Source organism: Onychomys torridus, chromosome 17 (assembly GCF_903995425.1).
Source record: "Onychomys torridus chromosome 17, mOncTor1.1, whole genome shotgun sequence".
Taxonomy (NCBI): domain Eukaryota; kingdom Metazoa; phylum Chordata; class Mammalia; order Rodentia; family Cricetidae; genus Onychomys; species Onychomys torridus.
Genome location: NC_050459.1, coordinates 34,331,471 through 34,359,303, shown reverse-complemented (window position 1 = coordinate 34,359,303; position 27,833 = coordinate 34,331,471). Strand labels below are relative to the sequence as shown.

General features: G+C 40.4%; 1 protein-coding gene across 1 annotated transcript in view; it reads right to left on the bottom strand.

Annotated features, from left to right (window-relative positions):
* Window positions 1-7,364: 7,364 nt before the first annotated feature.
* Zdhhc2 (zinc finger DHHC-type palmitoyltransferase 2) overlaps window positions 7,365-27,833 on the bottom strand; it is a 64,735-nt gene continuing 44,266 nt past the window's right edge. The window contains exons 7-13 of the mRNA XM_036166360.1: window positions 25,983-26,103; window positions 23,767-23,899; window positions 20,809-20,935; window positions 20,440-20,532; window positions 14,455-14,567; window positions 12,540-12,612; window positions 7,365-9,322 (exon numbers count right to left, since the gene is read on the bottom strand). Of these exons, the coding sequence (XP_036022253.1) occupies window positions 12,572-12,612; window positions 14,455-14,567; window positions 20,440-20,532; window positions 20,809-20,935; window positions 23,767-23,899; window positions 25,983-26,103 (628 nt within the window). The 3' untranslated portion in view covers window positions 7,365-9,322; window positions 12,540-12,571. The remainder of the gene's footprint in view (window positions 9,323-12,539; window positions 12,613-14,454; window positions 14,568-20,439; window positions 20,533-20,808; window positions 20,936-23,766; window positions 23,900-25,982; window positions 26,104-27,833) is intronic.

Below are 27,833 nucleotides of genomic sequence, written 5' to 3'. Positions count from 1 at the left end.
AAAAATATTCTTTGACAGTTTAATACATGTATATATTGCATTCTAATTGTTCTCGCCTCCTACCCTCTCTTCTCTCCTGTTCACCTCCTGCTCCTTCCTACAAGTCAGTCCCCTTTCCTCATTGATACTGTTTTGTTTGATGTCCTACCAAGTGTAATGGGGCTGTCTGTGTGACCATGTTCCGGGAACTACCACTGGAGCCTGATAGGCTCACCAGTGAGTTCAGCCAAAGATAATGACAGCCACCTCCTGCTAGAATCCATGGGCAGCAATAGCTCTCTGCAGGGAGCCTCTTACTGATCCGTGATTAGCTGTTGACATGTACAGTCTTGTGTAGGTCCAATGCAGGCAGCTGCTGTCAGGTCGTAGTTGGAATGGCTGTGCCATGCCCCAAAGTATTTCACAGCCCTTCTCCCTATCTTCCAGCTCACATTCTTCTTTCCCTCCTCACCCCCATTCTGTGATATTCCCCTGAGCCTTGGAAGTGGTCTACATGTCTTGTGTAGGGCTGAGCCCTTAACCATCCAAGAGCTTCTTCTTCATTTATTGGAAATTATATACAATGAAAGGCATGCTAAAAAGGAAAACAAGGGTTCAGCTGAGATCCACTCAGATGAGGACTCAGAGGCTTCCAGTTTGAGGAAACAGGATCGGCTGAGAAGTTGGCAAGGAATATCTACCACAGCCCCCCCTGGGCATGGGAAGCATACCACCAGCACCACTCTCCAGACTACTTAACCTGGAACACAGGGAGAGGTACCATGCCATCCCTGCCAGGCGGGAGAAACCGCAGTACCAGCACACTGTCCCCAGCTGTGGAAGGGCTGGATGACATTACCAACACCTGCCATCTAGAGCCTCCCAAATTCCAGCTAGGGAAGAGAGCTGTGAAGCTGTGGAGGCCTGGGAAATAATGTGGTTTAAGACCCATCAGGGGCAAGTAGCAAAGCAGCCCTGCCCAGCAGGAACCATAGGTGTATCAACTTATCTATGCCTTGCTCCTGATGGAATATGGGATCCCCAAGGACCAGATCTCAGCAACTGCTCTTCTCGTCAGGTCAACCTTATCACACAGAAGCCCTGCTAATCTTAGGACAAAAGAGAGAATTCCTTTTAAAGACCAGACAGCTGTTACCCATTTGATTCATGGAGGAGATATTTTGTCTTATAATAAGTAGGTCTTGTGCATGAAACAAAAACAAAAAACAAAAAACAAAAAAAAGAAAAAAAAAGAGGGAGACCAAAGAAAGATTAATGGGATCCCATAAATGACTTTAAAAATGATGGATATGAGTAAATAAAATCATGCTTGGGGCAGACATGTTTGGTACTACCCTGACCTATTTGTGGGGGAAAAACAATTCAGTAATAAGTAAAATCTCATTCTAGATGAACATTTTGAATTAATTTTGATAGGAACACTAACAAGCCCAAGTTGACCAAATTGTATTCACCTTCAAATTCTATTTTATTATGTTTTGAATGTGTTAAAATTTTCATTTTTACTTATTTTTAGACATTTATGTATGTCTGCATTCGAGCACATGTACATGTGTGTGGGGGTGTGTGCCACCGAGGCCAGGAGAAGGCATCAGACCCTTTGGTGCTCCATTTACAAGCATTGAGCATACATCATGGGTGTTGGGACCCAATTCTGGTCCTAATGATTGAGCAGCACATACTTGTAGCTGCTCAGCCATCTCTCAAGCCCTTTAAAAAAGAAATTCTTGCACCAGGCATGGTGGTACACTCCTTAAATCCCAACAGTTGGGAGACAGAGGCAGGTGAACCTCTGAGTTTGAGGCCAGCCTGGTACACAGAGTGAGTTCTAGAACAGCCAGGGCTGTTACACAGAGAAACCCTGTCTTGAAAAAACAAAAGAAAACAAAACAAAAAAATTCTTTGAAAAAAATCTTTTTCCTGTGTAAGTACCAGAGTAATGTTCTTGATTTCGTCTTTTAGTTCACAAAGCCTCAAATATTTACTATCTAACCTTAAAAAAAAAAAAAAGTATGCCCCCTGATAGAGAAAATTCCGTGGTTCCAATATGTCCTGTTGGCTATTTTATCTGCAATACCAAATGCAGTGGTCCCTTGAAGTGGAATCAAATTATGAATAGAAACAATAAATACCTCACTTTCATTGGATAGGTATATTGGAGTTTAGAACTTATTGAGTTAGAAAAGAATGGAGTATTTCTCCTGAATGGAGGTACTTTGTGTTATACCCTCTCCTATGCCTCTGGGTATCATTTACATGAGACATCTGCATATAACAGATTGTAGCAAATCATCCAAGTCCTGCAGAATCTCCATCATTCAGGCTTTTCACTTTTAAGTTAAGTGCTAATCAGAAAACTTTGATATACATTCACTCTGAGTTTCCATTTGTTCTGATTTGTATTAAACAATCATCTATGGTGTTAGCTTTTGGTTATACATAAGATATAGCATAGCAGCAAACAGTAAGTTGTTCTACATTGTTGTAGAAATACATTATTTGCCCCATAGTTGTACCTCATAGCTGAATGAACCGTGTGCCTTTCTCTGTAATCCTTCCTTACTTTGTGAAGAACTCCAATCAGTACACAGGAAATTGGAATATAGTCTCAGGCTATGGTGCCCCAGGAGAGGAAATTCATACCTGCTGGGGCTCCCTTTCATTTCAGCCTGAATGTCACCGTTTGGCTTCCAATTTAAGAAGTTCCCATGGAGAAACCCAGTGACACACTATTTTATATCACAGTTGACCTCAGTCCTAAGTGTTTTCGATGGAGATCTATTTCATTAGCTGCACTTTGTTTTTGTTTTTTTTCAAGACGGAATTTCTCTGTGTAGTTTTGGTGCCTGTCCTCGATCTCGCTCTGTAGACCAGGCTGGCCTTGAACTCACACAGATCTGCCTGGCTCTGCCTCCCAAGTGCTTGGATTAAAGGTGTGCACCACCACCGCCCAGCTAGCTGCACGTTTGTAGTGGTTGTTGCTTTTGAAACAAAAAAATGAACATTGTTGACTGTCAGCGGGGTTAGAATTCCTAGCCACGCCCCCAGGTACGTGACCTCACGTCATTCGCTATCCAGTAGCCAGGCAAGATGCTTAGTCCATCCTAGGGCCTTACGTGCACTGCGTGATCATGCAGTTTGTGTGCAGCGTGATCACGGAATCTATGAGCAGTGGGGGGGGGGGGGGGGGTATAAAAGCGGGTTCCATCTATTCCTTCCCTCTCTTCCTGCACGGTCATTCGGCAGGCTTATGCACACCCCTCTCTATTCCCTTAATAAACTCTTATAGTGGGTTTTATTGTGCCTCATGGCCTTTCTTTCTAGTAAACAGTGCCACCTAATAAATAACAAGCAGCTCTTACATTGCTGGCATACTTAGGCATAAAAACTGTAAATATTCACGTGCTCTGTGCATGAGCCTTAGGTCACTCTGCTCGGGACTCATCCCGTCCTCTCCAATGGCTGAACTTCAAGCACTTAACACCCTCATTCCAGGACTAGGTGTTTGAGACATACACAAATGTTTTATTAAGCTCGTAAAGATTCCTTAATATTACACTTTAAGGGAGCCATACATACTGGTAGAAAATAAAGAAAAAAAAAAAACAATTTAATCCAAACTTGTGAGAGGACCGTTGGTCTAGGGTTGAGATCTGCTCTTTGATTTGGTCTTAACCATGTTTATACCTTGGAGCATTATGATTTTTCCCTCTATTTGAATGAGCACCTTTGTAAGTCAAATGAATTATTAAGGGTTAATGAACTTCTGTTGTGTGAGAGACTTCACATCTACTCATCCCAGAAAGAAAGCTAGGACAGACCAAATGACTGGACCAAAGTTCAACTTGGTGAACCAGTGAGTATTTACTAGGGTTACTAACAGGTCTGTGGGGAAGGGGTTACTAACAGGAGTGTGGGGGAGGGGTTACTAACAGGAGTGTGGGGGAGGGGTTACTAACAGGAGTAGGAGGGAGGGGTTACTAACAGAAGCAGAGATGACTCAGAAGCAGCTGCATTTATATAACAAAACAAAACACCCCACCCTAAGAAGGATAAAGCCGCAGGAAAGCTGAGCTTCCCATACAACTGGCAGGCAGCTCAAACAGGCAGTCTGTCCTTTCTGTGCCACCTCTGCTGTCATTTGCTACTTCTCTAATAGCTGGAGGGAGCCTCAAGAACCTTGCAAATTTTGGCTTTTCCCAAACATGTGATGTTTTGTTTACTTCCAGAGTCTCCTGTGCGTGAGTCTCCCTTCCTCCTGCAGGAAAAACGGCTGTAACAACCATTTCTTACAGGAGGAAGTTCCTAACATTGTTTTCCTCCTGATAAGGCAACAGAAGCCATGGCTTCTCGTCATATGTCATAACATAGTATGGTCCCTTCGGAGTAGTGAGGAACTGCTTTATGTAGCACAAGCCAGATCTTAAAATCGCTTTTTCAAAGTCTCTTTTGGTGTATCCGGTCCTGGTAGAAGTAAGCCACACCAGGGGACCATCTGAGCAGACACTCATCACAAGTGCAATATAGAAATATCAGCACCAGCTGTGGACAAGAGCGTCAACGGTCTGTGAGCAACTCTGACCTGTTTTACTTTTAGCTCGACCCTTTTGCAAAGAGAATACCCTTACCAGAAGTATCTTGGGTACCACATAGGAACTCCCTGCTAGTGTAAGGAGAATTAGAGGGTCTTAGAGACTGAGCTATTACTGTGTGGGCTCTGTGATAGTCAAGTCATCCTCTACTCACATTGCAAAGAGACTCCAAAGGAACAGCAGCTAAACTATTCCAGGATCTTCTGCCACCATAGCATTGTGCTGAGAAGTGCCACTTGATTGTATCTGTATGCACAGGAATGCCTTTGGAATGCCTGAGTTCATCCCTTCAGTAATGCCCACTGCTTACAAGCCAGGACACCACTATAAACTAACACATCCACCATGGGAAAGAAAGGACCCATGTGTAGCTGAATTTCTAAATGGTCTTATTAAATAAAATCAAACCTGAAGCCAGCTATTGGGGTGAATGCTGGAAGATCAGAGAGCCAGAACAGGCCACAGCTAACCTCATCTCACCAACTTCTCAGCTGATCCTGTTTCCTCAGACTGGAAGCCTCTGAGTCCTCATCCAATCCAAACCTCAGCTGAACTGCTGCTCAAAAGCCTAAAAACTTAACCAGACCTAGTTCCTGGCCCTTATGCCTTATATACCTTTTTGCTTCCTGCCATCACTTCTAGGGATTAAAGGGGTGTGTCACCATGCCTGGCTGTTTCCAGTGTGGCTTTGAACTCAGAGATCTGGATGGATCTCTGCCTCCAGAATGCTAGAATTAAAGGTATGTGTGCCACCATTTTCTGGCCTCTAAATCTAGTGGCTGTTCTCTTCTCTGACCCCAGATAAGTTTATTAGGGTGCACAATATATTGGGGAGCACAATATCACCACACTCATGGCTTGACCTACTGTAAAAATTTCCCATGTCCTAAAACAAAGTAAGATCCTTTTGTTAAGAAATTTTAAAGGAACTCTGCTGGTGAACATATTACTCAATTTTAAAATAATAATTCTCTAATGTTGGCATGCATTTAATCCTTTAATGATGCTACATGAACTTTTCCTAAGATAAGGCTAAAATCCTTCTAGTGGCATCTTTGGTTACCGCTCAAATACTTTAGGAATCAGCCAAAATATGTGGAGAAGGCTGGCAGGCAGCTGGTTCTCTGCTTAGGAAGAACAAGTTTCCACAAAAGGATCTTATGTACAGACACATTATTTGGGGGCTGGGGCAGAGGGGGGGGGGATCACTGTTCAGTTCCACCACTTTGTACAAAATAGTGGCCCATCAGTATACAACCTGAGTAGGAAGGAGAGGTCGTGCTGGGTAAACTGCCAATGGTTTACAATGTAAATCGCCTTACTGTTTTGTGTCTATGCTTATGGGCTTCAGAACACTCACTGAGGTGTCAAAACCACTACTTTCATCAGTAAATACTCATACATGACTACAGAATCAGCCAAGCAAGTGTACATGTCTTTAAAAGTGGGGGAAAAAAATCACTAGTTTGTAATATAATGGCACATTTTCTTAAAACATAAATCACACGATAGGCTACTTTTGATACACTTGGCTAATAAATTCTTTGCATCTGATTTCCTTGGAGAAGACAGTTTGTTGTTAAACATTTGCCATATTTTTTTCTATAAATTATAATTTGCTAGAGTTTTACAGTCTTTTTCCAATCATCCTCAGAATTACCTAACTACCAACAAGTAATTAATGCTTCATCATCTCATCTCCTCCATAGACTCATGTTATGACTAAATTGTTGACATGAATTCTGCCAATGGTAGCTTTGGGAGACTGTTATAAAAAAGCCCATCTTGCATGGTTGTGGTGATATTTTATTCGTGCACTCCAATAAAGCTTATTGAATCAGAGGAAAAAGTCAGGCAATGGTAGCACACGCCTTTAATCCTAGCATTCTGGAGGCAGATTCATCCAGATCTCTGTGAGTTCAAGGCCACACTGGGAACAGAGCCAGGTGTGGTGGCACATGCCTTTATTTCCCAGCACTAGTTAATCATAGAGGTCTGGAGGTCTGTACAGACAGACAGGAAGTGATGTAGCTGGGCAGAGAGAGGAAGTGAGATGGCAGGGCTCAGAAAGGATATAGGGGTGAGTATACAGGAAGTAGCTCTCTTTGAGCTGAGGAGTTCCAAGTGGTAAGAATGTGGCTGGCTTCTTTCTGCTTCTCTGATCTCTCAGTTTCTCCTCAATATCTGGCTCCATTTTTTTTTAAATTATTAATAAGACCGTTTAGCAATTCGTCTTACAAATGGTATTGGCAGTGCCGAGACCATTTCACCTAGACAGTTAATGAAGACGAACAGATACTTCATTGGAGAATATCAGAGCATCAGAGCAAAATCCACAAACATGGGGAGACTTTGTGATCATATTCAGATGCAAGTGTTATTGAACAGACCAGTTCTCCTCCTCTATATAGCAGTAGAGATCACGTAAATGAAATATTTGCTCAATACTTTTAAAAGAAGAGTTTCTTAAATCTTGGTGCCTATATGGAAAGAGCTCTTTAAACTAGTAAAATGGAAATTATCCATTTAGACATAATCAGGACTGTTGGAATATGTGTGCTGTACAGATCTGATTTAAGCCATTAAATATTTTAAACAGAACTGCTTAAGATATTGTACAGAGCCTAGAAGTGTTTATTCGAGCTTGTCTGCTCAAGCAAGATGACAGTGTGTTTCTGAGGAGCTACACAGTTGTTCCACTCACTCATCCCACGAGGAAGAACACAATGACCAACCAACTTCAGAGGTTAAAGAACGGGATGGAAACAGAAGTAACCATTACAACATAATGAAAAGACTTTATTTTTTAAATTCTTTTCCAATTTGACTCGAAGGTGTCTGGACTTAGGTATTTAAATACATACAGAGACGACCTAAAGATCGGAGAAATAACAGTATTCTAGCAGGGTAAAATGTAAACCCTCCCCCATCCCCACCAGCTTCCAGTTTGACAAAAGGAAATGCCTAACAGAATCCTGTCCTGGGAAACGGATAAGGGAGCCCTGTGCTCTCAGAAAAACCTGCTGCATAGATCTTCTCACACACCACGTGCTGCTGCCCCAAAGACTTTTAGCAGGAGCTCTGGGCTCCAGTCTGGCACTTCAGGTAATGACGAATGACCAAAACATGCTTGAAGACACTGGGGAAAGCACATCTAATCCTCTGAGGCTTTGGAAGTGGATTGTCAGATTAAACGCCCTAGCTCCAACTATATGATTGCGACTGTCACCCTCTTTCACGGAAGGGCACCCGAGTGAACCACAGAATGGAGTGGGGGTGATGCCCGTTCTTCCGTATGCACATTTAACATTAAACTCTAGAATGTTTTAGCAAAGATGAAGAAGTGCAAGGATCTTTCATTTCTCTTTTATCTCCTGGGCTTTTAGTTTTTGTTTTTTGTTTTTTTTTTACCGAATTCTTGCTTACGTCAGTTATTTAGCTGTTTTTTAAAAGCTCATCTACTTGAAATCCTTAGAATTAGTACCAAAGAAACCGCACAGCTCACTACCCTAATGGTTAATTTATAAAACTTCTGTGTTTTTTTTTTTTTTTTTTTTAAATGAGACGTTTTCTCTGTGTAAATAGTGCAGACAAGGCACAAAAGCTTCTGAGTTTATTTACTGAGGCCAAACATTGTGGCATCAACAAACACATTATTTTAGTTTACCTGAAACTATATTTCCAAACAGCACACTGTTTAGTTTACAGGAAACTAAACTTCCAAAAGTATATGATTTTTAAATGATTTGCATAATTTAATCTTGATAGGTATTTGAGGAAAAAATATATACTGGCAATTATAGGTTTGATGACAGGACACAGAGATGTTACAGACAGAAGTAGAGGAATAATCCATTGATCCATCAGGAATGCTTAGAACTCAGTAATTCCACCATAAAATAGTGCAAGCAGTTAACAGATTTTTATAACAGCCAAACCAACAAAAGAGTGTTACTAAGCCAACTTCATAATAATTAGCATAAATCCCCCCTGGCTTCAAATTAAAGGATGTAAATACATTTCTGATGTAAGATCTTTGTCAAAGCATTATATTAGCTCTGACAAAGATTTTTATCCAATTGCTTTGAACAGTGACCTCGAGATTCGGTGGAGATTCGGTGGAGATTCGGTGTTTATACCTAACTTTCCAACGGGAGATAAAGTCTAGCATTACAATTAAAGCCTTCCACCAAAGACAGTGACCTTCAGCTGTCGGCTGCTTGACCTTCATAATGAATGCATACTTAATGCAGTGCCCTGATCCGAAGCCAGGCTCACATCAGCGGGCAAAACCACAGAAGGACGGTTTCTTACCTGCTTCTGAATACAGCTTAGCATTGTAATGTGACTTGCAAAATTTTTAAATTTGAAGATCAAATTTTCTGAAAGAATATCAAATGACTAATGGGATTATATGGTAAATTGTACAACCCAAATATCTGAATGAAACCCGGCCCATGAACATATTCTCAGTTTCTGGCAGAAAATAGTTCCTTTTTAATTGCTTTCTAAAAGAATTTGTGTTAGTTAGAGCAGTTTATATATTGGACTGAACTGTGTTCTGCTGTAAGCATCCGTTTGGTGATCACTACTCAAAATTCTTTATACTGCCGGGTTTGATCCCCATCACTGATGAAAAATTTGCATATTTAACCAAAGGGATGTAGGAACAGTTGGCCAATGGTGCTTTCCTGTGGGAAGCCTGTTCCATCCTTCCACAGCACTGGTACCTTAAAAGCAAAAAAAACCCATGAAACTATGTTAAATACAAAGACCAAGCAACTTCTCCATTATTTACCACACAGCCCCGTTCAAAACTGTTTCCTCTGCTGCAAGGCTTGGTAGGTGTGTTCTTGAATGTAGATCTCCAGATCTAATGTAATACACAAGGGAGGATCTTACTAAATGCACTGTCAATATAGATTCTGATCTGGTAGTCTAGGATAACGAACAAGACTCTGCATGACCATCTGGTTCCAGGGGATGCTTGGTTTGCTACTTTAGGACCACAATTTGAGTGGTAGGGCTTCATGTCATTTGTTCATTATTCATCCCTCTGAGGGCAGCTGGGGATTAGGAATGGCTGAAGAGTTAAAGGAAATTTAAGAAAACTGACACTCATGATATCACAGTATTTTATATGTTTTGTTGTACAGGACGGAGGGTTGGGTGTACTAAAGTTAATGTTTTTAGCATCACAATGAATTTCAGGAAAAATATAACTATCTGTAAATTATATTGAACCAAGAAAGAAGCTATAAAAAGGCATAGTTTAGGCTTGGGACTTAACTCAAAGGTATGGCAAGGCATGGTATGGTATAGTATGGTATGGTATGGGGCTTATTTAGAATGCACAAGGCTCTGGGTTCCATCCTCACCATCTTACCCAAAGCCACAGAACATTCACTAATGTAGTTCAGAAAGACAAGCATCCAGGATACCATTTGGTAATCTGAACTATATCCAGCAACAGTAGACATGGTTCCATAATTATTTATTTTATTGGTGTCTTGCCTGCATGCATGTCTGTGTGAGGGTGTCAGATCTCTTGAAGCTGGAGTTATGGACAGTTGTGAGCTGCCATGTGTGTGCTAGAGATTGAACCTGGTTTCTCTGGAAGAACAGCCAGTGCTCTAAACTGCTGAGCTATCTCTCTAGTCTCCCTAGACAACAATTTCATAAATGTGCATATTAAGTGACTTGCAAATGTGAGACACAACGCAAGAAAAATTATTATTTTTTAGTGTGGTATTCTTTAATTCCACCACAGGGGAGGCAGTGACAGGAGTATCTCTCTAAGTTTCAAGCCATCTTGGTCCATACAATGAGTTCCAAGCCAGCCAGAAGAAACCTGCCTCAAGACAAACAGCATTGTCTCTATTACTATATTAGAAGAAATTTAATCTTAAAAATTTTTCTGGTGATAGTTATGTCACTTAAATGAGAAACATATAGGGAAAATCATTTTTTATTAGGTGTGTGTCATTGATTTTGTGCCATTTGGTTATGAATACCAATTATATATGTTCAAATGTAATAAAATCAAGCTAATGTGGGTTTTTAATTTCAATATTTTTCAATTACTTCTCTCTCAAATATTTATTGACAGCCTATGATTGCTGTCTCTGTGAAAGGTGTCAGGGTTAGTTATCAACAACTACAACACTGGTCAGTATCAAAATATTAGGATGCCAAGAAGACTTAGACACAGTATTGCCATATGAACAAGTGAACTATTGATACAGAGGAAGCTTTGTACTAATAATGACCTCATAAAAATGGTATTTATAACCAACGATTCAAAACACTGAAAACAAATCCTGTGAATGTTATGTCTTACACAACTTCTGTGAAATTCTATAACATATTTAATTTGCAGTATTAGCTCATGGTTCATAGTTTTGCACTCACAGGTCCTTTCTCAGGATCTTTTCCAGAAATTATCTACTTGGTGTTTAACCAAATTCAGGATATTCTACTTTCACCTTCCTAGCCACAGCTATGGTCAGTCTGATCTGCTGTATCATCATGTACTCAGAGGTGACCAATGGCTTCCCAAAGTCAAAACACTACTCAACTAGCCACTTAGAATTGAATATGTAATCCCTCCCTCCTCCCCTCCCTCCCTCCCTCCCTCTCTGAGACAAAGTCTCATTTTGCAGCTGTGAATAATTCAAACTCACTATATAGCCCTGACTGGCCTTGACCTCACAGAGGTCTACCTGCCCCTGCTCCTGAATTTTGGGATTAAATGAACATGCCTCTGTACCCTACTGTGCTTTGCTTTTAATTACATAGTTATTCATCAAAACCAAGCAAAGCAAATTTAAAAATACAGTGTTCATGATGATACAAATTATTTTATTTTAGACAGCAATCCCTTGTTTCCTGTAGAATTGGGGATTTTTAGATTGCAGTTTTTAAAATAGAAGGTTGTGTTTAGAACAATGAATGCTTCAATGGGTTATATCTGCTTATTCTTTACTTGCTTCCCCCCCCCCCCACCAACACAATATTTTTACAGATTATTTGGGAATTTCATACAATGCACCCTGACCATGCTCCATGATGCCGCTGGCTGTTATGGGCAGGGAAGCTTCTTTTATAGCGGTATTGATGACTGCAGACTCATGATTGAGAATGAGGGACACTGAAGGCTTCTGTTGACTTGCTTTTCAGACAGGATCTTTCTCTGTAGCCTTGGGTGGCCTGAAATTCCTTAAATAGACCCAGCTGGCCTTGCCCTTGCCACAGCCTTCCTGCTGTCTGAGTGTTGGGATTCCAGGATATATGCATGTATACCATATATCGTATTTATTCTAATACTGCAAATATCATTGGCTTGTTTACTTCAGAGAACTCTTTATTACACCTTTGTGCTAACTACAGGCTTATAAACAGAATAGGTTTTAAGGAAACTGGTTTTGGAGCACAGGTTTCATGTGTTAATTATAATGTAAAGAAAATGATGGGGAACAGCTATTAAAGATGACCTATAGTGAGGTCCTACTGTGAGTGACCCAATAATGAGGATGAAGAGTTTTGTCTGACAAGATTTAATCATCCATGTTTAGACCAAGTAAGAGTCTGCTAATAGGTGATCAAAGATATGGTGACAATAATCCTATTTAATGAGAGGAAAATTTAATTTTATGTTCATGAAAAATGTAAAATAATGTTCATCTTAGGATGCATCCCCATCACTTAATGTATTACTATAATAGTAACTTTTCCATCATGTTATTTCTATAGCTTGTCAAGTTAACCTGTATGCTGGCTAATACTGAAGCTAGGTCCATGTCCATCATGATTCATGGAATTCCTTAGGTCAAGAGAGATATCTTTTGAGTCATTCAAAATAAATATTATTCATGGAAACTATTAACTGTTTGAAACTGGAAACCTGTTAAAGATATAAAATGTAACAATAAGGGCAAAACATCTTACTTTATAAAAGTGATTCATTTTTGATTGTAGAGTTAAGTTTCATTCTCCATAGTTAATGCAGGGTTGCTCATACCTTAAAGAACAGAAATTAAGGCTTTTGACTGTTTTGGACAAATGGCAAAAACATCTCTATTTATCTATGAGCAGTTCTCTAGAATACTAACAAAAGACTCCTGTATATTGTGTTGCTATGTGATTTACAGAAACACATAGACAGTCACACACTACATGGCACCAGGTAAGTCACTCCAGTATCAAACACACACACACACACACACACACACACACACACACACACGGGGAGGGGGGAAGGAAGGGAAAGAGGAAGGGAGAGGGAAAGAGAGAGAGCGCGCACACACACACACACACACACACACACACACACACACACACACGGGGAGGGGGGAAGGAAGGGAAAGAGGAAGGGAGAGGGAAAGAGAGAGAGCGCACTCAGGGGCAGTGAAGGGAGACAGGGCTCTCCTTCTGAGGAAGCAGGGACCACAGTAAGGAAAGAGATGCTGGAGCAGGCACCATACACACCTGCTTTCCCACATCTGCCCTCCTCTCCTATGCAAACAGTCTGGAAGCCCTTTTGCCATCCCATCCTTCTCATGTTGAAACTTTAGCTCCTCCATTTAGCAACCAAAGAAACATAAAAATCAATGTACTTAATTGCCAAATAATTAATAGCATATTAAGAAACAAGAAATCAGCAGTATGTTAATGTGTACCGTAAGATGAAATATAAATCCTTCTGGAAGAAAGATTTGTGAGCCTCCCCGACAACTGGCCCTGTATCACTTCTTTGTTTCTATGGAAACTAGTGTTCAGAAGCCAAATCAGTACCATCAACTATTGTCTAGGTAATACCTCACCCTTCCCACAGCCTGAAAAGTGAAATACTCTGTCTGGAAGTGAGAGAGACCATATTATAATACTTAAATCATGAGGCAAATGTGTTTTGAAAAAAATGAAGATTTGCTAAAGAAACCTTATACTTTAGGAGAATATGGATGATTAGATGTTAAATAATAACTCGAACTTTTACTCAGGAGTATCTATTTTGCTCAGACTGTCACTAAACAACAAAGAGATTACAAATAAATCACTCAACATTTTAAAGTATAATGAATCAACATTTGAATTTTGAAAATTCAAAGGGCAAAAGGTAAACATAAGTAAAGGTCTAAATGAGAATGAGTCAAATTGATCTGGAGATCTTCTGGATAGCAGTACCCTAATCATAGATTTGTGGTTTTGTACTCATATGTTAGGACACCAAACACACATATGCACACACTTGTATACACACACACACACACACACACACACACACACACACACACACACACGCTGCATTTAACCCTTACACACACCAGTGCTGTGAATGTAAAGAAACGAAATCTCAATGCCATTAGGAGACCTAAAAATCACGTGACAGATTTGTAAGCAGGCCTGCGTTCAAAACCTTGCTTGTTCTTTGTTAATAAGCCACAGTGACCGAAGAAATAAAAACAATGAACAGCAATGAGAGAAACTGAGTGAGATGTGAAGGACTCAAGAGTAGCTGAGGTTATAGTGATTATGTAATCACTTTAGCTATTCTGAAACCAGATTGCATTTTTAAAGAAAAGACAAAAATTGCAGACTTTAAGATCCTTTCCTGGAGCTACTTTGCAAATTTCTGGATTGGTCCCATTGTTTCATACTTTACACTGCGAATCACTTGTCATCTTTACAACATGCTACAATGAAGATTCGGTGGTGAACAGGCAGAAGTTCTTTGAAAATAACCCGAAGTGTATGATGGGAGTCTGACTCAAAAATAAAATATAAAACTCTGTGCAATGACTTTTTCTCCTCTTTTACCTTTTAAAAACAGAAGTTATCAAAAGAAAAGCAAGGGCATCCTCACCGGCTTTGCCTTTTGCAGGGTTTGAGCTGCTCTCAGTCCAGGTCTGAGAATCCGTAAGGAGGTGGCTCTGGGACTCTCTCAATGGCTTTGCAGGGAACTGATGGTTTTCAGGGCTGACAAAAAGAAATCATGATCACAAGTTAACGCTTCACAACCCTGTTGAACGTGTCTCAGAAATGATGTGCAGACCTCTTGCAATGCAAGATGGTTTTAGGAGGGATGCAAGATACCCGGAGGACTGCAAGAATGAGGCATTAAATCAGGTTCTCCATGAGAGAATCATCCTGTTTAGTCTTCTTGCATTCCTGATTATGATAAGGTGAAAGTCCCCAACTCTGGGAAATTTCCATTTTGAATGCAAAAAATGATCTCAGAGTCAAACTTTAGCACGTAAAGGAATTTAGCTAGTATGCAATAGCAGTTACTTGATGACCATTTATTATTTTATTTATGCCAAATAATACTAGTTTCTCACTTATGACAATAATAATGAAATTTGCTTTCTTTTTTCTTTGGTTTTCCAAGACAGGGTTTCTCTGTATAGCTCTGGCTGTCCTATCTAGAGCAGGGTGGCCTCAGTCTCAGAGATCCACCTTCCTCTGCTTCCCAAGTGCTCAGACTGAAGGTGTGTATCATCACCGCCCTGCTGAAATTTGCTTTTAAATTAAGACGGAGGGCCATGGATATGACTCAGTGGGAAAAGCACTTGCCATGCAAAACATGAATTCCAGAGTTCAGATCTACAGACCCATGTAAATGCTGGGTGAACGTGGTAGCCCACCCGGAATGCCAGTGATCAGAAGACTGAGAAAGCATTTCCCTGGAGCAAACAAGCTAGCTAGGCGAGCCGAAATGGTGAGCTATAGAATTAGATGAGATCCTTGCCTTGGTGAATAAGATGGCAAGAGGTCAAGGAAGACTCCAGATGTGACTTAGAGCCTCCACATGCATGTGCACACATGCATGCACACACACGCATGCACACACACACACACACACACACACACACATGAATGTGCACACACACATGTGCACCTGTACACATATATGCATCCACATACATGTGGACATGCACAGACATATGCAAGGCCACCACACAGACATACACATAATATTAAGTACCAAGTTAAAGAAATAGATAATGATTTTATTAAAATGATATGTGTGTATGGAGGGAATATAAAGAACATGGTAAGAAGAAAAGCCAAAGAAGAAATTTGGCTTTGTGTTTGGCAATGACCTAAGTTGGCTTGAACAAAGAAAGAAATCTTGAAAGAAGAATTTTGTTTAAAAAAATTAGTTAGAACTGCTACACACTAACATATTTGATGGCACATAAAATATTACTTAACTTGGGGACATGTATTAGCTCAGAAACTCTTTTAGGATACCCTCAAATAATTGTAACAATCTTTTACAAAAGCACCTTTTAAAATCTTTCCAAGAATAACTTCCCACATCTCAGCTGATTATAATGATTATTTTTTTAAGGCTAAAAGGATAAGCTTTTGCAACATAACTGCCTCACATATAAAATTTCTGAATACTTGAATCTAGTCTTTGTGGCTTTAACACAAATAATAAATTAAGTTTATTAAAAAGAAGAAAATCTGCCGGGTGGTGGCGGCACACGCCTTTAATCCCAGCACTCAGGAGGCAGAGCCAGGTGGATCTTTTGAGTTCAAGGCCAGCTTGGTCTACAGAGTGAGTTCCAGGACAGCCAGGACTGTTACACAGAGAAACCCTGTCTCAAAAATAACAAAAAACAAAAAAAACAAAAAAAATCTTTAAAAAGCATGGCTATCCAGGTTATATAACTATATATATAAAACAATATAACTATATATATGTATATATATAACTATATATATATGTGTGTGTGTATACACACACACACACACACACACACACACACACACACATATATATATATATATATATATATATATAAATATATAAATACTACTTTAATATTTCCTATTCCTTGGGAGGAGATGATAGGACAGGCATAACCTACTAATTAACTGCTGGTTGAAATTTCATTACTGCTAATAAGATTATAACAAGTGACAAAGATACTTATTATTGTACTGGCTGGTTTTGTGTGTCAACTTAACACAGGTTGGAGTCATCAGAGGAAGGAACCTCAGTTGAGGAAATGCCTCGATAAGATCCAGCTATAAGGTATTTTCTCATTTAGTGATCAATAGGGGAGGGCCCAGCCCACGGTGGGTTGTGCCATCCCTGGGCTGCTGGTCCTGGGTTCTATAAGAGGGATGGGCTGAGCAAACCAGGGGAAGCAAGACTGTAAGCAGCACCCCTCCATGGCCTCTGCATCAGCTCCTGCCTCCAGGTTCCTGCCCTGTTTAGTTCCTGTCCTGACTTCTTCAGTGATGAACAGTAATGCTGAAGTGTAAGCCAAATAAACCCTTGCTCTTTGGTCATGTGTTTCATCACAGCAATAGAAACCCCAACTAAGATAATTATATATCTCTTACATCAAAGAATGAAGCCTTCATAGTCATGGAAACTTTATCATTAAAGAAGGAAGAATAATACACACAGGACCAGGTGATAATAAAGTCGATGACTTTCTGCGCTTCCCTTTGCAATAGATTGTGTTGTCCAAGCATTACTGAACATGGCCTCTCATATACAGGGAGGGGTAACAGACACCTGTAATCCTGGCAGTGGGGACATGAAGGCAAGAGAACCAGGAGTTTAAAGTCATCATCAGTTATGTAGTGACATGAGACCCTATCTGACTCCCTTACAACCCATACCCTAGTGGGCAATGGTTCTCAAAGGCAGTAGCTCTTTAGCAGAGGGGAGCTGGCAAGTCCCAAGGCACTAAGTACAAAGTGTGCTTGGTAGAGTTTAGAAACAGATGATACTTGTATTTGTGGATTGGTCATGATAAGGTGGTGAGGAGGAAGGACATCAAAGAGTTTTCAAGGGCAGATCTGAAACTGTCTAGCAGGCCAGGCAAGAACTAAAAGGTCATTGCAGAACTAGAAGCAAGACTCAGTCCCAAAGGAGGAAGATGGTCTGGGAATACCAGTTAGAAACCTGTTGAAATCATTTCTGAGAGAAATGACTGCAGTGTGCTAGCTTAGGAGAGCAGCCATGAATGTGGTAAGCAAGGATGCGCGTGCATGTGTGTGCGCGCGCAACTGCAAGTGGGAAAAAAGCATTTATATATAAATAGAAAATTTTCGTTTGTTTTGTTTTTCAAGACAGGGTTTCTCTGTGTAGGCTGGCCTCGAACTCAAAGAGATCCGCCTGGCTCTGCCTCCCAAGTGCTGGGATTAAAGGCCACCTTCGCGTGGCTAAATAGAAAAAAAATTTAAATATATATATATTATTTCTGCAGTGTTAAGGAATCAAACCAAGGACCTTGCACATCCACAACAGGCCTGAGTTCTGCCACTGAACTATATCCATGGCCTTTGATTTTGAAGCAGTCTCTCTATGTAGGTCAGTCTAGTCTTGGACTTGCTATATAGCCCAAGCTGGCTTTAAACCCAAGATCCCCCTTGGTTGTTCAAATTGAACCTTAACATTTAAACAAAAGATAAGAAATGGCTGTTGAGGACACATCACTTCAAATTCACTTAGCTGAGTAATTATGTCAGAAGTAAGATTTCCCCCCAACCCTATAGAACCTAGAAGATAGAGAAAAATGTTGCTTCTAAAACCTGCCAATTCTTAAAGTACAAAAACCACTTAACAGGGGGTCAGTAATATTAATGTAAACTACTATTAAATTTTGCAGAACTTTAAAAACATTTCCTAAATAATTTATTAGAACTCAGTTATTTTTCATTGATATGTATAGGAAAATCCATTAATGTTTAACTATATATAATTTTCAAGCCAAAACACCTAAAGTTTGACCCAGGAAATGACTGGCCTCTGAATGTCTCAGTGAAATGCATCAGAATAAACTTTCTGCTAATGGGTAAAATCTGGCCTATGCACAGCTCACACTAAAGATGGAGTGAACAATGGGTTTTAAGTCTTTTAAAAGCTTAATGTGATTTTGGAATGTTTGCCAGGATCACAGCCTTGAAAATAATTCTGCGAACACTCCAGAATTCATAGGGGAAAGCACTGTAATCAATAAGACATATTCACAGGAAAAGGGGCCATTTGCATCTGAAATTAGAGCAATGAAGAAAAACTCTGAAAATTTATAATGATACCATGCTTATACTTTTGTCACTGGCTTTCATTTAAAAATTAGGATATGTTGTCACACATGTAAATATATAAAAATTAATACTTCAGACCACTGAAATTCTCATATGGGGAGCTGAAGCGGCTCAGCAGGTAAGGGCACTCACTGTCTGCCTTTGCAGTGGACCTGTGTCCAGTTGCCAGCACACATGAGGTGGCTCACTGCTATCTCTAACTCCACTTCCAGGGGATCCGGCATCCTTTGGGGACTTTGTGGTACCAGGCAAGCATGTGCTGCACATACATACATGCCGACAAAACACTGTGCACACAAATGAAGTAAATAAAGCTCTTTAAAATGTCACAGTCAGGCATATGTATCTTTCTAAAAAACAAGGGGATATAGCCATGTTACTTTTTCAAACCAGAAAATTCTCATGTAGCAACTTAAATGGCTTTGTACTTCCCCCTTCTCCAATGAGTAGAAAGCCAAAAGTAAACTTCACTCTTTATGTTGCTATCCCCAAGTCCCTGATAGACCTAGAACCCAAACAAACTTAAAGCTGGAGCAAAAGTCTGCACACAGTGAATTTTCACGCACCTTTCCCTTTCTTTTGGAAAAACACCTCACACACACACACACACACACACACACACACACACACACACACCCCACCCCCCACCCTGACTGGGGTAGGACTTAGAGACCTTAGTGTACACAGCTGTATTCTTCGGTATCAAAAGGATGCCTGGAGGTTCTTTTGATCTCCAAAGGCCCAATTGGAGAATTTTTCTTTAACTTTTATAAACATTACCATGGAGGAAAAACACAGAGGGTGATACAAGAATCCTACCTTGACTTCTCCCTGGAGCAGAGGGGAACTACTTTTGACTTACATTATTATTTTAAATACTACCTTTCAAAAATCATAACATAGTTTGGGCTGGAGAGATGGCTCAGCCATTAAAAGTTAGGCTCACAACCAAAAATGATTATATATTTCATTCAACTAAAATGTTTAGAGGTGTAATACCTGTTTTCTTTTTTTTTTTTTTTTTTGGTTTTTCGAGACAGGGTTTCTCTGTGTAGCTTTGTGCCTTTATCCTGGAACTCACTTGGTAGCCCAGGCTGGCCTCAAACTCACAGAGATCCGTCTGGCTCTGCCTCCCAAGTGCTGGGATTAAAGGCGTGCGCCGCCGCCGCCGCCGCCGCCGCCGCCGCCGCCGCCGCCGCCGCCGCCGCCGCCGCCACCACCACCACCTGGCTGTTTTCTTTCTTTCTTTCTTTTTTTTTTTTTTTTTTTTTTGAGCTGAGGATCGAACCCAGGGCCTCACGCTTGCTAGGCAAGGGCTTTACCACTGAGCTAAATCCCCAACCCCTGTGTTCTTTTTAAAAGAGATTTATTTACTTATGTATTTTATGTATATGGGTGTTATGTCTGCATGTACATCTGCACACCAGCAGAGGGCACTGGATCCCACGGGATGGCAGTTACAGATGGTTGTGAGTCACCATGTGGGTAGTGGGAGTTGGCAGGACTTCTGGAAGAGCAGCCAGCGCTTAATCACTGAGCCAGCTCTCCAGCACACCTGTTTTCTTACTCCCACTGTTATGAATGTAATTAAAACTCTGCATCCTCTCTACTATGCCACTGACTCCCTCCATCACCACAGGTGGAAACCATTGTAGTAAGTGTTCCTACATCTTCGACATCTTCTCCTCAAAGGAACACAAGAACCAAAGAATACAGCAGAAAAAAAGAAAATCGCTTGAAAATAAAACAGAAAAAAAAAATGTAGCATTACTTTTTAGCTGTTGAATTCAGTCCCGCAGGAGTGGACGGTTGTTCAGGATCCTGGTTAACAAGGCAAGTTGGAAAGGAGCAGCCATCACCTTGACTGTAATAAAAAAACAAAACAAAACAAAACCAGTGAGAATCACCTTAACTGTAATCAAAAACCAGTGAGAATCACCTTGACTGTAATAAAGAAAACAGTGAGACTCAAACAGGCAGAGGATGTGGGTCAGTGAGTCAGTGGCTCTCCACGCTCAACACTGAACTGCTTGATAATACTCTAGAAAGCTCTGCGCAGGAAAACAACAAGTTGAACTCAGGGTGTCCTTTGTTTGCTTCCTTTCATTAGTTCAGATGAAAAGCTTTCGGAAAAACGTACCTGGAGAATACGGGTAGCAGCCAGTACTTCTTCTCATCACCAAAAACTTGCCGCATGTTTTTGCTGAAACCCAGGCTGAATCCATTCTTATCTGTTCCATGTCTAAATACTGGATTTCTGAATGCCTCTAAAAGAAACAGAGAGCCAGTACCATGAGAACAGAATGTATACACTAGTGACCCCTAACATTGGAATTAGTGAAGTGACCATAGCCTCCATGGAGACCTATCCATAGCTCTGAAATGCAGGCTATTTTGGTTTAAAATATTAAGAAATGAGTTGAGTGGGTCTATTTTAAATTTTCACTATTATAAGAGCACAATGTGCACTAGAGAAAAACTAGAAAATACCAATGACCCAATAAATTAAAATTGACCCCTTCCAGATCTTTGTTTTATTTATCATTGGTATGTGTGTATGTGGGCATCATGGGAGCACACGTGCCATGGTGTGCATGTGGGGGGCAGAGGGCAACTTTGTGGAGAGGGTACCCCCTTCTACCTTTATGTGGGACGCAGGGATTAAACTCAGATCGTCAGGCTTTGTGGCAAGTATTGTTTGTTTTTAACCACTGAGCTACTGGTTTTTTTTTTGTTTTTTTGTTTTGTTTTTTTTAACCACTGAACTACTCTACCAGCCCACCTTCTAGATCTGGCAAATAAATGAATGAATAATTAATTAATTAATAAAAATAGGTGGATGGACTGAATAATATTGAGGTATTGAAACTTATATACTTTAAAACAAAATGTGAGTACATTTTCCATATCACCGATAACCTCTTTAAGTCAATAAACTCAACTTTTAACATCACTGAAATTTTATCTCATCATAATTTTTCAGCTGCCCCCAAAATATACTTTATAACCAGCTTGCCCAAACAAAAATCTAATCCCCAAACAGTCATATCCAGTTGTGCCCATTCCGTGTATCAAAGCTGTGGTCCAAAGAGGCATCAGAATTGCCCACGGTCACATAACCAAAGAATACAGATGTGGAATTCCTGCAAGGCCATCAGGGCTCTTTTTACAATGCCACGTGCTCCTCTTGGGTAGCCTTGCAAATTCTAAAATCTTCATTTTAGGACAGGAACGCATTTAGACATGTAGAGATTTTGTCCATTGCTTTGGAGACAAAGTCTAACTGGCAGGGTCAGATACCAAAGGAAATGTGAAGTTATGAGAGCTTTAGCTTGTGTTGTTCCTGGATGTTCAGCTTTAAGAAAAGACCCCCCTCAAAAACAAAACAAAACAAAAAAACCCCAAACAAACAAACAACAACAACAACAACAACAAATCCCCCCAAACCAACCTTCTTTATTAGACAAGGGCTTCCCGATGTGGCCTGGCTATTTCCTCTCTCAGGTTGGTGCTTTGTTTCTGGTCATTTCCCATCACACCTAGGTCAGCCATTGTGCTGATGGGCAGCATTTCCCACAGTCCTCTCAAAACCCTTCACTTCCTAATGCTACTTCCACCTCTAATTTTGGTAATAACTCTTACTTTTTCTCCTCAGCTAAGCCTTGTCAGATTCATTGTAGTAAAAATAACAGTTACGGGTTTCATTTATTTTCCTCTAACTTCCTTTCTGGGGTCTCCTATATGAATTACATCCTTCCCTCTGCTTGCTTTGTTTGTTTTTTGTTTTTTTTCTGGCTCATCCCACTGTACAGTTACTGGCTGACATGCTCCTTCCTCTTCAGTGTGGACACCTGCAGTTGTACCTTTCCCTCTGAGCCCTGCTACATCCCTTCCATCTTAGTCTCTTTCCCTGGTGGTGTGAGACAAGAGTTAGAGGAGAGCAACGTAAGGGAGAAAGGGTTTATTTGGCTCACAGTTGAGGCTGCAGACCATCATGGCAGGAAGTCACTGGCAGGAGTGAACGATGCATGCACGCTGCTTTTCACTCCCTTCCTCCATGTGTACAGTTCAGGATCCCAGCCAGGGAATGCTGTCACCCACAGCAGGAGGACCTTCCCACCTCAATTAAGGGAGCTAAGATAATCTTCTGCCTACCTCACCTCCTTATAGGCATGCCCAGAGAGAGGGCCATCTCTCAAGAGACTCTAGATATTATTTAACAATTAACACAACCCACACAACCCATCACTCCTCCTCCTCCTTCTCCTCCTTTTCTTCCTCCTCCTCCTCTTCTTCTTCTTCCCTCTTCCCTCCTTCTCCTCCTCCTGTTTTTTTTTTTTTTTCCCCCAAGACAGAGTTTGTTTCTCTCCGTAGCTTTGTGCCTTTCCTGGATCTCACTCTGTCGACCAGGCTGGCCTCGAACTCACAGAGATCTGCCTGGCTCTGCCTCCCAAGTGCTGGGATTAAAGGCATGTGCCTCCGTTGCCCGGCCTAGAGCTTTTTAACAGACTCTGTTCTGTGCCTACAGTGTTCTGGCTCTTCCTGTGGTTAACTTTTCAGATGGACTGTTTCTTAGTGTGGCAAGACTGTCCCTGACAACTCATTCAAAAATGGCTTCCCTTCCACTATCTCCAGCCCTCCTGTCATACTTCATGGCCTGTTTGTGTCCTTCAAAGTGTTCTGATTTTATATTTAATATTTACTTTTATGTTTGATTTTTGCCTTTGTGTCCCCCAAAAGATTGCTTTTCTTTGCTCTCCCCTCACATGAATACTGCTTTGCACACCATGCACCCCTAATTAATATATGCAAAGGGGGTTGGGGATTTAGCTCAGTAATAGAGCGCTTGCCTAGCAAGCGCACGGCCCTACGTTCAGTCCTCAGCTCTGGAAAAAAAAATACACACACACACACACACACACACACACACAAAGAATGGGCATGTGTCTATATGACATTACAAAACACATGGGGAATAAGAAAGTTTTTTTTTTTTTAACTTCAAGACAGGTTGATGAAACTTACTCAGATGGCAACTTTTAGGGAATGACTGCATGCATATTTAAAGCTCGGTTCCCTCTAATAATGGGATACTCACCTAATGTAGACTTATTTTTGCTGACGAGCCAACAATGATAACCAAACAGAGAAGACAAGCTGACCGAGAACATGGCTGCAGCAAAGAATAGGAACATAATATGGAACTTGGCTTGAGTATCGGGCAGACCATTCTACAAGGGAAGGCAGAGAACAACGTGTTTGTCAGAGGGGTGAGGGGATATCCCCTCCACGGATGTATCGGTTAGCACCACCGTCTTCTTTAAATAGTTTAGAAATGGAAAATGATTTAAAAAGGAGAAAAGTAAAAACTATTTCATATGAAATTAAATGCTTCCTGATATATGAATATATGTTCAGAAAAGATTAAAGTTGGAATATTTACTTTTGCTTTGCATAACCAAATCAAATCCTAGAAACAAACAAACATGGCAGTATACACTATGCCAGTAGGAAACAAGTGAAGAGAAACTATAAAATGGAGTTTTAAATTTACTGTCCAAATATGTTTTTAGCATGCCTCATATTCACAAATGTTTAAATGACTTTAATTATAATGCCAGGAAAATGAAGGCCAGTTAGCATAGGTTAGTTCCTCTGCTCACTGATACTTTTGACTATCAACAACAGCATCGACTAAAAGAATACAGGAGACATGCCCCACAATAATGCTTCGAGCTGTTAGTAGCATCACAGAAATGATCAACATTAGTAATACCTGTCTGAAATAAATATTTTAATACCCGAGGTTTAAAGAAGCCAGCACTACAACACCTGTTTGTCGCTCACTGTCTGCTGGAGAGATGGGCTGGCTTGGGGATGAAGGCAGGCCTGGCATTCCATGGAGAACACTAGGAAGCCAGGGCCTCCCATTCCAGCATGATCAACATGATTCCCGGCAGTACTTGCTATTGATATAAAAGATAAGACCTTTTCGCTGGCAGCTTTCAACAGTAAAGTCTGAACAAAAGAAATGTTGGTCTTTCCTGTTCAGATGTTTTTGAGGTTTGGAATGAAAACCACCCATAGGAATGGAGGGCAGTAAGATTACAGTCTGGAAGACATTTTTTAGAGACCACTCATCAACCGGAAATGGACGTATCTTTGAATGCTAGGAACCCACCAGTGTTTTGTATTTCTTAGCAATGAGACTAGCATGCAGCAAGCATTCAGTAACTTGTTAGTATTAAATTTTGTTTAAATCTCATAAAAGTTACCTAGCAACTCAGAAATTCTTGCCATAATGAAAGACAATTTAATGAAAATAAAATAAAATTCAATGAAAAAAACAATCCTGGCTTTTTTTTAAACCATCATTTCATGTTCACCAGAAATGTTTCTAGATAGATTACATACTTCACAGTTTTGTTTTGCCTTGCTTATATATATAGTACAAAAAAAGGAACTGCCTAAAGCTTATTAATTGAATTTGTAATAAAAATTCAGGATATTGCAGATATAACAGTTTTAAAGACAACCCACACAGGAGGAGTATACACTTCAAATTTTAAATACTGAGGAAAAAAATCTGCTTATCTAGTTGATTCCAATTATTCATTGTCGTTACGCTCCACAAGATTGCCCTGAACAGTGGATCCATGAGTACTGGATCTAGAGGAAACATGGGGTCGGTTTTCTCCTCTCATAATGCCTTAGGCATCTACTCACCACAACCTTATCTGATGTGAAGTTTTGCCTGAATGCCCCTTATTTAATGTATTGTATTGACTTATTAATATGGAAATTCTGAACAACAGAATTTGTCCTGTAATTGATGCCTGGATGAAGCATGTATTTTCTCCATGAGACACATCAGTCTCATTTAGAAACAGTAGACAGACAGCACTTCATCAGTACGTTTAAAGATCATTTTATATTGCAAAATCAACAAAAGGTAAAAACAAAACAAAGCAAACAAACAAAAAACCATCCACAAACCCCAGAGGCACACAGACCACAGGAGAACATACATGTTTATGGGACCCTGAGATGGATGGGGCAGGGCGATGCCTTGTTTACCTCAACTGTGGACATGCATGTGCACTGCACACATCTGTATGTGTCTAGAAACTACTGAAAAAGCTCTAAGAACATTGGTTGGGAAGTTACAAATCAATTTGGAAAAGGGGAATGCATAAACACAGACGGCGAATTATGAGGGCTGAGGGTTCACAGACTAACCCTAGAAAGCCAGGCCCTGCAATAACTCACTGCTGAATATTTCTACACAGAAAAGGCACTAAAGTAATGACTTACTGTCCAAAACCTGATAAAATACTGTAAATCTGTAGCAGCAATAAAAAGGCAGTACAGCAGAGAATACGCCAAGAAAAGGAGGAAAAATTTGTAATTTGAAAATCCAACGCAATTGTTCACCCTGCCAACAAAACAAAAATAGTCTCAATGAGTTACAGCTTCAGTGTAGGGATAAATATGTTTAAACATAGCATGGCTTTGGGTGTATGTTCATTAACAATTCATTAGCATTCCATTCATAGTGAGCATTACATTTCCTAACACATTTAAAAGAAAGTTTTGTGCTCAGATACTCAATATATGATATTTAATATTGCTTTAATCAATCACAGATCATGTCGCTCCACCTCATATATGATGAATTACAGAAATAAACACACACCTAAGGGCAGAGAGTTTGTAACAAACCCAACAAAGTCAAACAGATTTGGAGAACTCACTAAGTTAGCTCTCGATTCTGTTTCCTATTGTGATTAAGTAAGTTAGTCTGTCTTTCAGGTTTTCCCAAATTGGATGAAGTCCCTTCAATATTTCTCATCGCATGCCATCACGGAGGCAACCAAATTATCAAGGTGCATTCAATGGGAGAATTCTGAACAGGAGGGGTGGGAGCCAGCTAAACAGAGTGTACCGCCCACTTGATATTAGATAATTTTATGACTCTGGGGGGGGTCAGAACGGGCTACTGCCTATTAGAGTTCCATCTTCTTTATAAGTGCTCAGTAATTTCTGGAATCCAGCTCTACATTTTATGATTCCAAACATGAAAATTCATAAATTCCTAAGTTCCTGTTCTAAAACTATTATATGACGGTTGGGGGAGAGTGGACTCACAACTATAAATATCCGCAACACAAAACTGAGTGCATTTCTTACTGTAGGCATTTTCTCTGTTTTCCCATGTTCCATAAGACAAGGGTATGACTCCATGATCTCCTGCAGATGTTCACAGCCTCCGTGGCTAAACTGGCAGATGGAGGTGATGGAGTTAACTGGTAGTTAGCTGGGGCGACAAACCTGAGGCACAGTGTCAACCTACTGCTTCCTCTCCTTCCTGTTCCTCTTCCCTCTTGAGCCCCTCTCTTTCTTCATCTCCTTCCTGTTCTTCTTCCCTCCAGTCCCTCTCCTTCTTCATCTTCTTCCCCTCAACCCGGTGACCGTGGTCAAGAAACAAACATTTTATCCTTTCTTGCTTTAAAAAAAAAATCTATACTCTCATAAATGATGTTTACATTCTGTACCTCAAAAAAAAAAAAAAGCACAATGTAAAGGGACCAATAGGAGATTTAGTAATTTTGAACTTCAAGGTCTTGTCCATGGAGAAGCAATTCATAAATAAGCTAAATTGCATGCTACTTGTTAACGGTGATGTCTGCGGCTTTAGAGGGCCCCACGAGAAGGCACAGATCTCTGAGACTGTTTCTTATGGCACCGGAATGGAATAATGGCAAGAAAGAATACTGGAAACAGGCCTGTACAGGCTTCCTCTAATGTGATCTCTCTCCAAAGAGTGCCTTTGCTTACTTGTGTTGTTTTCAAGAGGTGGAGTGGGTAAATAGAGGTGGGATGCTGGGACACACGGGGCAGGGTGGGCATAAACAAGGGCGTAAACTTGTGGCCTGAGTTACAGTGACTAGTACCTGTTGATCCTCTTTCTGCAGGAATGCATAAAAGAAGGCTTTTATTAAGCGATGAAGGACATTTTTATAGAAAGAAGATGATTTTCATCAGGGTTTTTAAAACTGACTTAGCTTACTGAAACTCATGCTGATAATTGCTAGGGTAATGTGCTCTGCAAGAACCAAGAATGCAGAATGTGGAGTCAAAACCAAAAATTTCGCCGTTTATTAT